Here is a 12115-nt window from a genome sequence, read left to right as displayed (position 1 = left end):
GTCCTCAGACCCCCCCCCCCCCAGCACCAGGCACACTGGTCAAAATTTCTTGCGAAATTTTCTAGTTTCTTTTTACTGCTGCTTTCTGCTGTAGAGTTATTGGAGTTACCACCCTCTCTTGAAACAGAAAATATCTGATGATATATGTATCTTGTCTCCCCACACTGAGTCTGTCGTTGTTTTAAGTGCCCTCCAAAGAGCGGCTTGAGTTTATCCAGCAGATTGCTCGTACTTCACTCCTAAGTACCTTCTGGTGATGGAACCACATATGCTAATCAGCTGCAGACGCACAAATCAACAAAACAAAGGTTAGGATATTGTAACTCTAATTCTATAAGCACAGGCTCAGCACTCTACTGGACTCTGGGTAATACTCTCCTCCAATCATGCTGGAGCACGCTGATGTGTACATCACTTCAGAATTCTGCCTGAACTAACGAAGTGCTCCTTTATAGCAACTGTGGACAAATGGATTTCACTGTGTGAAGGTGTTGTGGTATATTTAGAAACTCTTCTTTTATGGCAGGCCTCTTTGTGTTCCTCGGTTCACTGCTCATGACCAATGCTGCGGTCGATGCATCACGAATCCTGCATTCGAGGCTGCTTAACAACATGCTGCGAGTTCCCATGGTATTCTACGACACCACGCCCATTGGAAGGGTGGTCAACCGCTTTGCAAAGGTAGGATTTATCATTTACCTTTTCATGATTTTTTTTTTTTTTTCTTCTTCCTTTTTTGCTTTCTTTTGTTCTGGCTGAGGTTTTGCTACCTACAGTAAATATTCTGAACCTTTTCCACTCCACTCCTCTTTTTCATAGACCCATTTTTGTCTTTTTTAGGGGGGTACAAGGGGTCTTTAGGGGGAGATAGCAGGTCAACAGTAGATGTCATGTAGAAGTGGTTTACATCATCTGAAAGCTGGGAACCTGAAGATTAATCTGAGATGCAGCTCAGCACCGTATGTCAAATTGCTCTAGTCATAAATCAGAAATAAAAATAATTGATTAATTAATTAATTAAAATACATTGTGAAAGTGTATAAGGGTTTAGAACATCATGATCAAAGTATGTGATGGCCATCCCCATGCTCACTCATAAGTTATTGCAGCAATTTTTGGGTTGATACCATTTGTTACACAGATTTGGTTGCTAAATTTAACCATTTTTTACCATTCAAGATAATTTAATTTTTATAATAAATGTTATAATCAAAAATCCCTCCAAAATACCACATTAAGACACCTAGACCTTGAGGAACACCAGAAAAAAAGCCATGCTGTGATTTGGTATCGAAAACTTTAGACATTTGGAGATTTCTGCAAGAATTATATTACATCGGCAATTGGATGGCGAGCACTTCTGTTCTAGAAACTGCTCAGAAACCCCCTTATTGTCAATCTAGCTAGGAAAGTCATCCATCCTCTGAATGCTCTAGGTCTCCAGTTTGTGGCTGTCAAGTTTCATGAGGCTGTGATTATCCTAGAGGTTACCACAGGTCATTTTATACAGTGAGGTCAAATTACAAAAAAATGTCTCACTACAATAAAATGGCTACTATGGGGACTAACATCATCACATGAGCACAATTGGGCTCATTGGATCCACATGAGTCTCAGCTTTACAGTGTTGCCAAAATTATAGAAATTCCAAGACTGTTTAGGGACCCCAGTATGCGGACATATTCAAACACATAATTTTAATACAGGCAAAAATAACACATTTATAATGCATTCAAACAACTGCATGGGATTATCATAAAGTGGGCATGTCTGTAAAGGGGAGACTCGTCGGTACCCATAAAAAACATTTTCATTCACATATCTTGAGGTCAGAGGTCGAGGTACACCTTTGAAAATCGCCATGCCAGTTTTTCCTCGCCAAAATATAGCGTAACTTCATAGCGTTATTTAGCTTTCTTCCGGACATGCTGACAGGGTTGGTACCAATGGATTCCTTAGCTTTTCTAGTTTCATATGATACCAATGCCTTCACTCTAGCTCTAATACTGAGCCTGCTACAGCCTGTGAAAAAGTAAAGCAAACTCACTTCACTTCACTCAAAATATAGATAATACCTGAAACAATCTCTTTCTACAATCTACTTCATCTGTAGCTGTATATAACGGGTCGTTATTTGACTCAATTTAATGTTTAGAGTGAGTTTTTTGGGAAACATTGCATTAGTGAAATGTAAATGTCCATCATTCAGTTGTTCATCATCAAAAAGTTGTGTCAAATTGGAGTACCCAATTTCTGTTCTGACCCGGTAAAAACTTTTGTGTGTTGTTCTTGCATAGATTTAATGTTATTTTTTCTCTTTACTTAAAGCAAACAATGACCACTCATAGCGACTTATAACCAGCTTGTAATGTATTATATCTGCCTATACCTCAGGAATTTCATTACTTCACTTAAAGCACCTAATGACCCCTTAGAGTAATTTATAATCACATTATAATGCAGTGATTATAATGCATTATAACGATCATAATGTATTACAACTATAGGGATCATAATACACTATGATCCTTGCAAAAACAAAAAAGTGTCAGTGAGTGACCGTGCAGCAATTTGAAGTATTATGATACTTACCTTATAAGTCATTATAAAATGCTTTATAATGTGATGAGTGCCATAAACAAATTATTACATACTGTATTATATAATGCATTATAAACATGGCCGTCATAGAAAGTGTTACCGTTAATTTTAATAAAGACTAACTTTCCCTTCGCTGTTCTAAAGGACATCTTCACAGTGGACGAAGTCATTCCAAACTCCTTCCGCAGCTGGCTCATTTGTCTGCTGAGTGTTTTGGGGACACTGTTTGTCATCTGTCTGGTCACTCCTTTCTTCACCATCCTCATCCTTCCTCTGGCCCTGGTCTACTACTTTGTACAGGTAAGCTGACCAAGGTAACACAAGACAATAAAAAAACATAACCAGGGAAAAGAGATTGAAGAAGACAAAAAGGAATGAATTTAAAAGAGTGAAGGCCTTGTCCCCAATGAAACCTTCCACTGTTTCTCTTGCCCTCTCTCTCTTCACCCAGCGCTTCTACGTAGCGGCCTCACGGCAGCTACGTCGGCTGGACTCGGTGTCTCGCTCTCCTATATACTCACACTTTAGCGAGACGGTGTCAGGTCTGTCCGTGATAAGAGCTTACGGCCATCAAGACAGGTTTCTTAAACACAACGAAACAACTATTGACGAAAACCTCAAGAGCGTCTACCTGTGGATAGTGTCAAACAGGTCAGATATTGAACTCCAAATCATCAACACATCCAAACACATTATCTCTCTAATGGGATTTTCAATGTGTTGGTAAATGATGATACCCTTATATTTGTGTGCGTGTGTTTGTTCACTCTGCAGATGGCTGGCCATCCGTCTGGAGTTCCTCGGAAACCTGGTGGTGTTTTTTTCTGCTCTGTTTGTCGTCATTTCCAGGGACACGCTGGACAGCGGCCTGGTTGGCCTGTCTATATCCTACGCCCTTAATGTCAGTGACTTACACTCTCATCACACACACTGCAGATAATGACGATGTAAATGTCAATGCCAATAATAATTACATGATGATGATTCTGGTGGTGATAATAAGCTATATTAATGCCAACAACGCAACGCGGCCCTATTGCGGCTTTGCAGGTAACCCAGACCCTCAACTGGCTGGTGAGAATGACATCAGAGCTGGAGACCAATATCGTGGCCGTGGAGAGAGTGAGTGAGTACGCCGAGCTTGAGAACGAGGTACGTTGAATTGAGAGCTTTTCTCCTCATTCAGTGTCTTCAGGTGGTGTCATTATGTGACAGAACCGCTCCAACATTTCTCATCTACGCTGCGTTACTTCGTTTCTACAGGCTAAGTGGGTTAATGACACTCGGCCTCCAGTGGGGTGGCCCGAGGCAGGAAGGCTACAGTTTCAAAACTACAAGGTCCGTTACAGACCTGGATTAGACCTGGTGCTGCATGGAATCACCTGTGACATCGCCAGCACTGAAAAGGTCTGTGTTTATGTGCCTGTGTACCCATCAGTGTGTGCATGTGTGTATAACAAGCCTGTAGGATTTATCAAAGTGTGAATAGATAAACTTCTAGATCAATAGTGTTGTGCAAATATGCCTCTAAATATATCAAATATGTCTTTAAAACAATAGAAATATAATAATATAAATTCTGTTTAGTTACAGAATGTAGTTGCTGTTTATATTTTGAGATCACTTGTCACCTTTGACAATAAATTTAGTAACATTAGATCAACAAAACCTGTAAAATCCAAAGTAACAGGTTTGACATTAGAATTGGACAGAAAGGGATTTTTAAAGGGAAACTTTGAAGTCAGTTTTAGCACTGACTACAAACCACACAGGGCAGGTTATATTGCGGCTTCATTAGGTTAATGAGACCAACATCTGAATTTATTTTTAATCCCCTCTCTTTTGTGCCTTTGATCTTCCTTGCAAGGCAATATCGATGATTTGCTTGCTCCAGTCCGGTCTCAGTTGCTTTTCTTTGCAGCATTTTTAACCTGTTTGTTTTTCCCTGGTTGGTCCTTTTATGAATCTTGAATCTCTCATCAGTCAGGGCTTTACTGTATGTGCAGCGTGCACACAGGCTGCAGCACAAGGCATGCACAGATAACATAGAAAGGTACAATACATAGCCTCTGATTATTATGGAAGCACCTGCAACTAATAAGAGATGAGATGCGTCGGACCTGATTTTTACCCTATGTGCTGTCTCTCCCTGCATTCAGATTGGTATAGTGGGCCGCACAGGAGCCGGGAAATCAAGCCTTACCAACTGCCTGTTTAGAATTATTGAAGCTGCTGAAGGTCGTATCCTCATTGATGACGTAGATGTTTCCACAATAGGCCTGCATGACCTCAGAAACAGGCTGACAATCATACCACAGGTATGCACAACAACAACTTAAACCCACACACAGCATTCAGTTTTAAATGGTACACTGACCTATCCAACCCTGTGGGCGCAGGATTCAGTGTTGTTCTCGGGGTCCCTGAGGATGAACCTGGACCCATTTGACAAATTCAGCGATGAGGAGATCTGGAGAGTGTTGGAGCTCTCCCATCTGAAGGGCTATGTAGCCGGGCTGCATGAAGGACTACAACATGAAGTCACAGAGGGGGGAGAGAACCTCAGGTGGGCCATGAAAATAAATGTTAATCTTCTGTAAAACTATTTTTGTTTTACTTTCAGTTGGGTTATGAAAATACACACACACACACACAGAGTTAACACACAGGTAAATGGCACAGAACTTCCTAGATGCCGAGTTGATGATGTGCTGTAAATGTTGATTTGTAAACTGCAAACATCTAATAATCTCCCACACAATTCATCCTAAATACATTGCAAACCTCCGCTCTAATTCACTCCATTCCTTCAGTTGTTACAAGCCGTAACAGCGTGTGGCTAAATGGGATCCTGGAGACACCTACTGTAGTTGGAACTACCCAGAGACTGTGTAAAATATGGACATAGTCTTCGTGACGTCACCAATAGTTTTCTGAAGAGCAAAAATGAAGCTCAAAGTGGGCGGCTTCAACCATCGCCATCTTGGCAGTGACGACCGGTGACGACTCCAGCTAATCCAAAAATAGGCAAATAGGTGGAGCGTGGAAGGAGCTGAGGCAGGCCGAATGAAGCCCTGTTGCTGAAACACACCCACCACGAAGCTACCGAGCTAGCTAAGGCTAAGAAGCTAGGCTATATTATGGACGAAAATGGGCTATCAAAGAACATATATTGCCAAGCAGTGAAAGTCAATTTTCTGTTCCATTGCAACGTCAGCGCCCAGCAGCAAAGCTGCACTTCCGCCATTTTGGACTGAACGTGACTACCGGACGCCAGTAAAACATCCGCCTAAAAAGTGCCGTACAAAAGTAAATCAAAATTATTTCAATTGTCATATTCTACTGAAATGGCCTGTGTTGAACAATAAAGTATTATAGATGTAATAAACGTGTTCAGTCCAAAATGGTGGCAGCGGCTGTTGTCAAAAAAACACAAGAGTTTTGACTCTTTGCTTCCATATGCTTTGGGGCTATATGCTACTCTATGTAGCCGGCTAATGTTAACCCTGTGGTCTTACCGCACCAGTTACCGGTTGGTACTGGTGCTAACATATAAATAAAATAATACTAACGTTAGAATTTCACTCACTGAAAAAACTGGAGCACAGACTTCTTCAATCAATCAATCAATCAATCTATTTGTCATATGAAATAGTTCTCTACTGTATTTAATATTTATTGCTTCTGTAATTACCCTTTGCGCCTTTAAGTTGTTGTTGTTGTTCGTCTTTCTGCTGCTCCTGTTAGGGTTCGCCACAGTGGATCATTGATCTACAAATTGATTTGGCATAGGTTTTATGCCGGATACCCTTCTTGACACAACCCCCCTAGGGGGATACATGTTTTGGTGGTGGGAGGAAATCAGAAGAACCCGGAGGAAACGTGAACACGGGGAGAACATGCAAACTACCCTTTGCCCTTTTAAGTAGGCTACAGGAATCATTGAAATCCATTCAAAGAAACAACTAGAGACCATCTTGAGATGGGATCACACCAGCCATGACGCCAAATCTGGCCAGAGGAGTAAAGTAGGGGGGGGCAAAGGCCCCTTCCCCACTTCCTAACCCCCTACTTCCACCCTTGCTCAGACCTCACTATCGTGTTAACAAAATCTGTCCACAGACAGAAATATAAACACCTGGCATAGCCAGAAAAACCTCTGCCGAACCGCTGTCGCGGCTGGTAATGAGTGTCCATTTGTGGTGCATTTTGTGGTGTGCTCCAAAAACACGTAGCATGTCCCTCTCTTCTCAGTGTTGGGCAGAGACAGCTGCTGTGTCTGGCCCGAGCACTGCTGAGGAAGTCTCGTATCTTAATCCTGGATGAGGCCACAGCAGCTGTTGACCTGGAGACGGACGACCTGATTCAGAATACCATCCGTAAAGAGTTTTCACACTGCACTGTCCTCACCATCGCCCACCGCCTGCAAAGCATCATGGACAGCTCCAGGTGAGTTAGCGTCCCTTAACATGTCTTGATGAAGTGTCTCGGCACTCATTTCTCTCCTGTCAATGGCAAATTTCTCGTTTTGATTTGTGCTCTTTACACATTATGTATGCAACATTTTCTCTCGGGGTAATTCCTCCCATTTAGAATTTATTTGTTGGCAAAGTACACACAATAAATATTATATAAAGAAAACAAAATTCCATAATATCTGTCCTCCATACATCCCCCTGAATTTTATGACGTTCTGTTATGCCTAGTTCACACTATATGACATTTTTGGAGCTCCTCGGCAAAAGCCCCAGATCAGAGGCTGATGCGAGCCGAGAGGCTTGATGATGCATCACGGACACATAGCTACAGCCAATGAGAGCACAAGACATGGGTTGAGGGGAAACCTGGGGTAGGGGTCGCCTGTAACAATAGGAACTTTACTGTATGTGTTGTATTTGCAACACAATGACAAAAGTTGTTGTTGCACCTAGGGTGTTGGATGTTTGCATGAATAAACATAACACATAACTCGGTGACTGATCTACATAGGGGAGAAACGTGTGGAAACAGGTGTGTGCCAATGACAACATCAACAAGCATCACTACGCCCGTCACTTCTCGCGTGCAGAAATGTAGTTTGGGGAAACCTCAACGGGGATTCCTCCCAGTGAAAGATCTAGCAGTGTGTGACCCCCTGTCGCCGGTCAGTCATGTAGTGTGAAAACCACAACGACTTAAAGACTCCCGATTACAAGACAGCAAGTTGTGTAATGTGAACAGTACAGCAATCTGACGACTATGAAAGTTTAGTGTAGTGTGAACTTTAGATGAAACTCAAAAACTGCAATAGGGAGTGGGAATGTCACCGACAGGAAGTCGGATAAAGGGTGAGAGTGCCATCTGCTGGCCGTTTACTGCAAATGTCAAAAGATAACACAAAACACTGCGCAGAGGATAAGATTCAAAACACGAAATGTAATATATACAGTATGTTATACAGTCAGACACAAAGGTAGGCTAACGTTATGAGTTTCTTTTTGCAAGGTACTTATGCATGCCGGATTAGCCGACGTTTTCTCAGCATTCAGTTAGCATAACATTAGCTAATGTTAGCTTATCTTTGACTGGGTGATTGTGGAGTTGGCATAGGGCGTGTAGATCTGAAGGTCCTATACCCACTCGTTTGTAAATTGGGCATGGGCTTCCAAAGATTTACATTTTTTGACAGGTATAGGGGCTAACGTCAAAACACATCAGTGACTGTAACCTAATGTGCAGCAAGGTCCTCCTAATTCATAAGGATCAATATCATTAACTAACTTCAGTTTTGTTATAGGCTATATCGCCCGTTTGCCTCTGTCATCTTCTCTTTATATGGGTATTTGTCTTTCGGGTATACTTTATACATTTCTGATGATGAACGATTGATAGATGGTAGATGAATAGACCGGAGCCCCAGAATGCTCTTTGTGTGTTTGTTTCTATTTTTACAGACCATTGTCTTTTACTTCAGTCCCAAACAATGGGCTAGTCTGATTCAGCACCTCATGGGTGGTCCCTCTGTTGTGACAAAAGCCTGATGTCAACAGCTGTGTGATCCAAGTCAGCTCCTATAAGCACATTTATAAACAGATATTCAGACATCAAAGTTCTGCAAGACTTCAAAGTCTCCATTGGCTTCACCCAGATGTGCCAGCAGCACTATAGACTAGAGGTAGGGGTGAGAGGTGATGTAGGAGTAAGATGTATGAATTAATCCAGTGTATTCTATAGATTTTGTGAATAAGGATTTCAGGATTCAGCCTTTTACGGTACCACTGCAGATAAATCAGCTGCTCAGATGAGCACAGTTGCTTCTTACTGTATATCATTCATTTACCACCCGTATTGATTTCATTTTCATGTAATTCTGTTGAATAACGCATCTCTTATAGCTTTCATGGACAGAGTAGACGGTATAATCAGTAATTAGAGGCGTGTCTCCTTCATCCGTCTTGCTATTTTATGCATAAAAACAACAATCTGTATTGGTGTTTTACAAAACACTTCACCAAATCTGAAATTCGCCCAGGGCACCAAAAGGCTAGAGCCGGCCCTGTTCACATGAATGGAGAAAGGTAAATAACTCTGGATTCAGCTATTAGTGCATTTTACAACTTATAGGACATAATGATTTAAATAAGGGCTGTTCAAATGTTTGTAATGGTGAGTTGATTTACCTCAAAAAATAATTATTCGCTTTTGAACAGACGTCTCTTTCCCAATGTAAGTCTATGGGAAAAGTATTTTTGGGCCCACTGGCATCACATGGCGTACAGGGAAGCTGTAGTACCGCCGTTTAGCCACTATGTAAATTTGCTTCAAAGTCCAGAGCATTTCCGGAGGACCTGGTTTTAACAAGTTATAAACTGTGTACTTTGCTTTACTGTTGGTTAACTGAAATATCATAAAATATAAAATATATTCACCCCAGTACTATATGCAAAACTTACATGAAAGCATGTAGTCCTTTGAAATTGTGCAAAAGTTCCCAAGCTTTACCTCCTTTGGAAATTTTCAATTAATTTTCACACAAAAGCATTCACCTCTAAATCTGACTAAAGTCCTTACCTGAAATAAAAAGCACACTCTCCCTCCTATCCTTAATGGACAGCACAAAAGGTTCCACATTCATTTCCTTCACATTTGAGCAGGAAGTTCACTTATGTCAAATCCTCCTCCTCTGCCAGCCCGTAATGACATGTAGAGTAGCTCTTCAGCAGGTTATAATTTCTGCCTGTGTTCCTCCTCCATAGGGTAATGGTGCTCGACGCTGGTAAAATAGTGGAATTTGATTCTCCGAGCAACCTACTTGAAAAATGTGGCCATTTCTATGCCATGGCAAAGGATGCTGGAATTACGCAAGAAGACAACATGGCTCTCTGATTTTGAATTTGTGCTTTTGATTAAATTCCATAAATTTATTTTTTTTAGTTTGATTTAAAAAGCTGGATTGTGCTTTGATACAAAGGAATATTGTAACATTTGTATTTATAGGAATAGAAAGAAATCACATTCTGTATGTAAATCATTTTTATATAGAAACAATAAATGTTCTTTCTCAAATACTGCTGACTTCTTTTTGATAAATACAACTACCTAATTTGTTTAAACTTATTTGAATTTGTGATATTGAACACTGGGTAGATATAACAGTATATGTCACATAGAAGTGATGTAAATCATCTGAAAGCTGGTAACCTGAAGATTAATATGAGATGCAGCTCAGCCCTGTGTGTCAAGTTGTTCTAGTCACAAATAAAAAATAAACTAAATAATTAATTAATTAATGAAATACATTGTGAAAGTGTTTAAGGGCTAAGAACATTATGATGGGAGTATATGATGGCCATTCCCATGCTCTATTATGTCTCATAAATTGTTGCAGCAGTTTTTAGGTTGATACAACTTGTTACACAGATTTGGTGCTAAATCGAACCTATTTTTTACCATTTGAGTACACACCATTTATATAGGCGAAAATAACACTTTTATAGTTCATGCCAAAAACTGCATGGCTTTTGCCCCAAACTGCATGGGATTATCATAAAGTGGGCATGTCTGTAAAGGGGAGACTCATGGGTACCCATAGAACCCATTTTCATTCACATATCTTGAGGTCAGAGGTCAAGGGACCCATTTGAAAATCGCTCTGCCATTTATCCCTCGCCAAAATTTAGCCTAACTTTGGAGCTTCCCCACAAGCTAGCAATATACAATCACACCAATGGATTCTTTAGATTTGCTAGTTTCATACGATGCCAGTATATTCACACTAGCTTTAAGTTTGAACTGTTTGAACGGACTTGCTCCTCTGCCTTTTTGCAAATACATCATGAGACTACAGAGCTGTAGCAGATCCACCAGAGCAGCTTCAAGTGGCAATTGTAAAGTTCAATTCTGCAGAACATCTTTTGCTCAGACAGCTTTTTCTGTGAAAGGAGCGCAGTCTTGGAACTCGCTATCTGGGCACTTAAAATCTTCTGCAAACCTTACCACCTTTAAGAGAGAAACCAAATCCTGGTTAATTCAGCGACAAACCTGTACTCATGTCTAGTTTTTCATGTAATGTTTTTAAATGTTGTAATGGAAAATTACATTGTATGTACTGATGTCTCTTTATGCAACAGTGGAAAGTTACTGTCTGGGTTCTCTTCGTCTCATGTAGTGGGAAAGTACTGAGTGTTGACTTTTACTGGGACACTGTTTGGGTAAAACAACTCTTTATCTGTGCAAAACAACTCCTTTTCTCACACTCCCTGTTGTAGATTTCTATATAGTCACATTGTAATAATCTCCGGCAGCGCACTCTTCTGCAGACTTTGTGTGACTCTGTATAACCAGTGCCTCTTCTTGCAAGAATAAAATACAACAAAGACATTTCATCTGTTTGGGATCTTGATTTCAACGTTCATTAGGACTCATCTTGGAATACTGAAAGAATTTCCATTACAATTTGGCGTTGTCGGCAGGATCAACCAGGAAGATCGTCCTGAGACGACGGGAGACCGGTGACTGATCATCCAGGAGAAACCTCCTGCCTGTACCTTTACAAGTTAAGAGACGACAGGACCGATCCCCAGCGACTCTGGACCGTCTCTACTGGGATCCAAAGGACCTGATTGAGTCCAACAAATCAACTATTAACCGGGTGAGACGTTGAAATTCTGATGTCTTTTAATCATTGATAATAACGATATTGAAAACCAGTATAATATAAATAATGAAATATAACATTGAAATTGAGGTTTCTTGAGTTTCATAACAATTTCCACTTGTCTAGTAATAACTGGATTGTTGTGGATTTTGGGTTGAAGTAATTTCCTGACGTGATTTGAGATTCTTTGTGGCATTTTTTTATCCTCCATAGAACAAGTGATAAAAAAGGAGAACTGGAAAATAGGAATGGATGTTCAAAATTAAATCAATTTTGAACGTTGTAGTTTCTTGACCTTAGAAGTATTTGTGTTGGGTGGCTGTTGTTCACGCACAGTGCTTGAGAGAAAACATATGTATCTTTATCTTCGTTAAGCTA

At 40.6% G+C, this 12115-nt stretch overlaps 1 protein-coding gene across 2 annotated transcripts in view; it reads left to right on the top strand.

Annotated features, from left to right (window-relative positions):
• Positions 1-10148, top strand: part of abcc2 (ATP-binding cassette, sub-family C (CFTR/MRP), member 2) — a 37013-nt gene extending 26865 nt beyond the window's left edge. The window contains exons 23-32 of one of the 2 annotated variants that reach the window (XM_037782429.1): positions 527-681; positions 2746-2901; positions 3053-3252; positions 3376-3502; positions 3652-3753; positions 3865-4008; positions 4761-4919; positions 5001-5167; positions 6856-7050; positions 9837-10148. In XM_037782429.1, coding sequence (XP_037638357.1) covers positions 527-681; positions 2746-2901; positions 3053-3252; positions 3376-3502; positions 3652-3753; positions 3865-4008; positions 4761-4919; positions 5001-5167; positions 6856-7050; positions 9837-9966 — 1535 coding nt within the window. In that variant the 3' untranslated portion in view covers positions 9967-10148. Of the gene's footprint in view, positions 1-526; positions 682-2745; positions 2902-3052; positions 3253-3375; positions 3503-3651; positions 3754-3864; positions 4009-4584; positions 4655-4760; positions 4920-5000; positions 5168-6855; positions 7051-9836 lie in introns of those variants that run through there. The other variant, XM_037782430.1, reaches the window with a different exon arrangement.
• Positions 10149-12115: the final 1967 nt, after the last annotated feature.

Source organism: Sebastes umbrosus, chromosome 10 (genome assembly GCF_015220745.1).
Source record: "Sebastes umbrosus isolate fSebUmb1 chromosome 10, fSebUmb1.pri, whole genome shotgun sequence".
NCBI classification, from domain to species: Eukaryota; Metazoa; Chordata; class Actinopteri; order Perciformes; family Sebastidae; genus Sebastes; species Sebastes umbrosus.
This window is presented reverse-complemented; position numbering and strand designations above follow the sequence as displayed.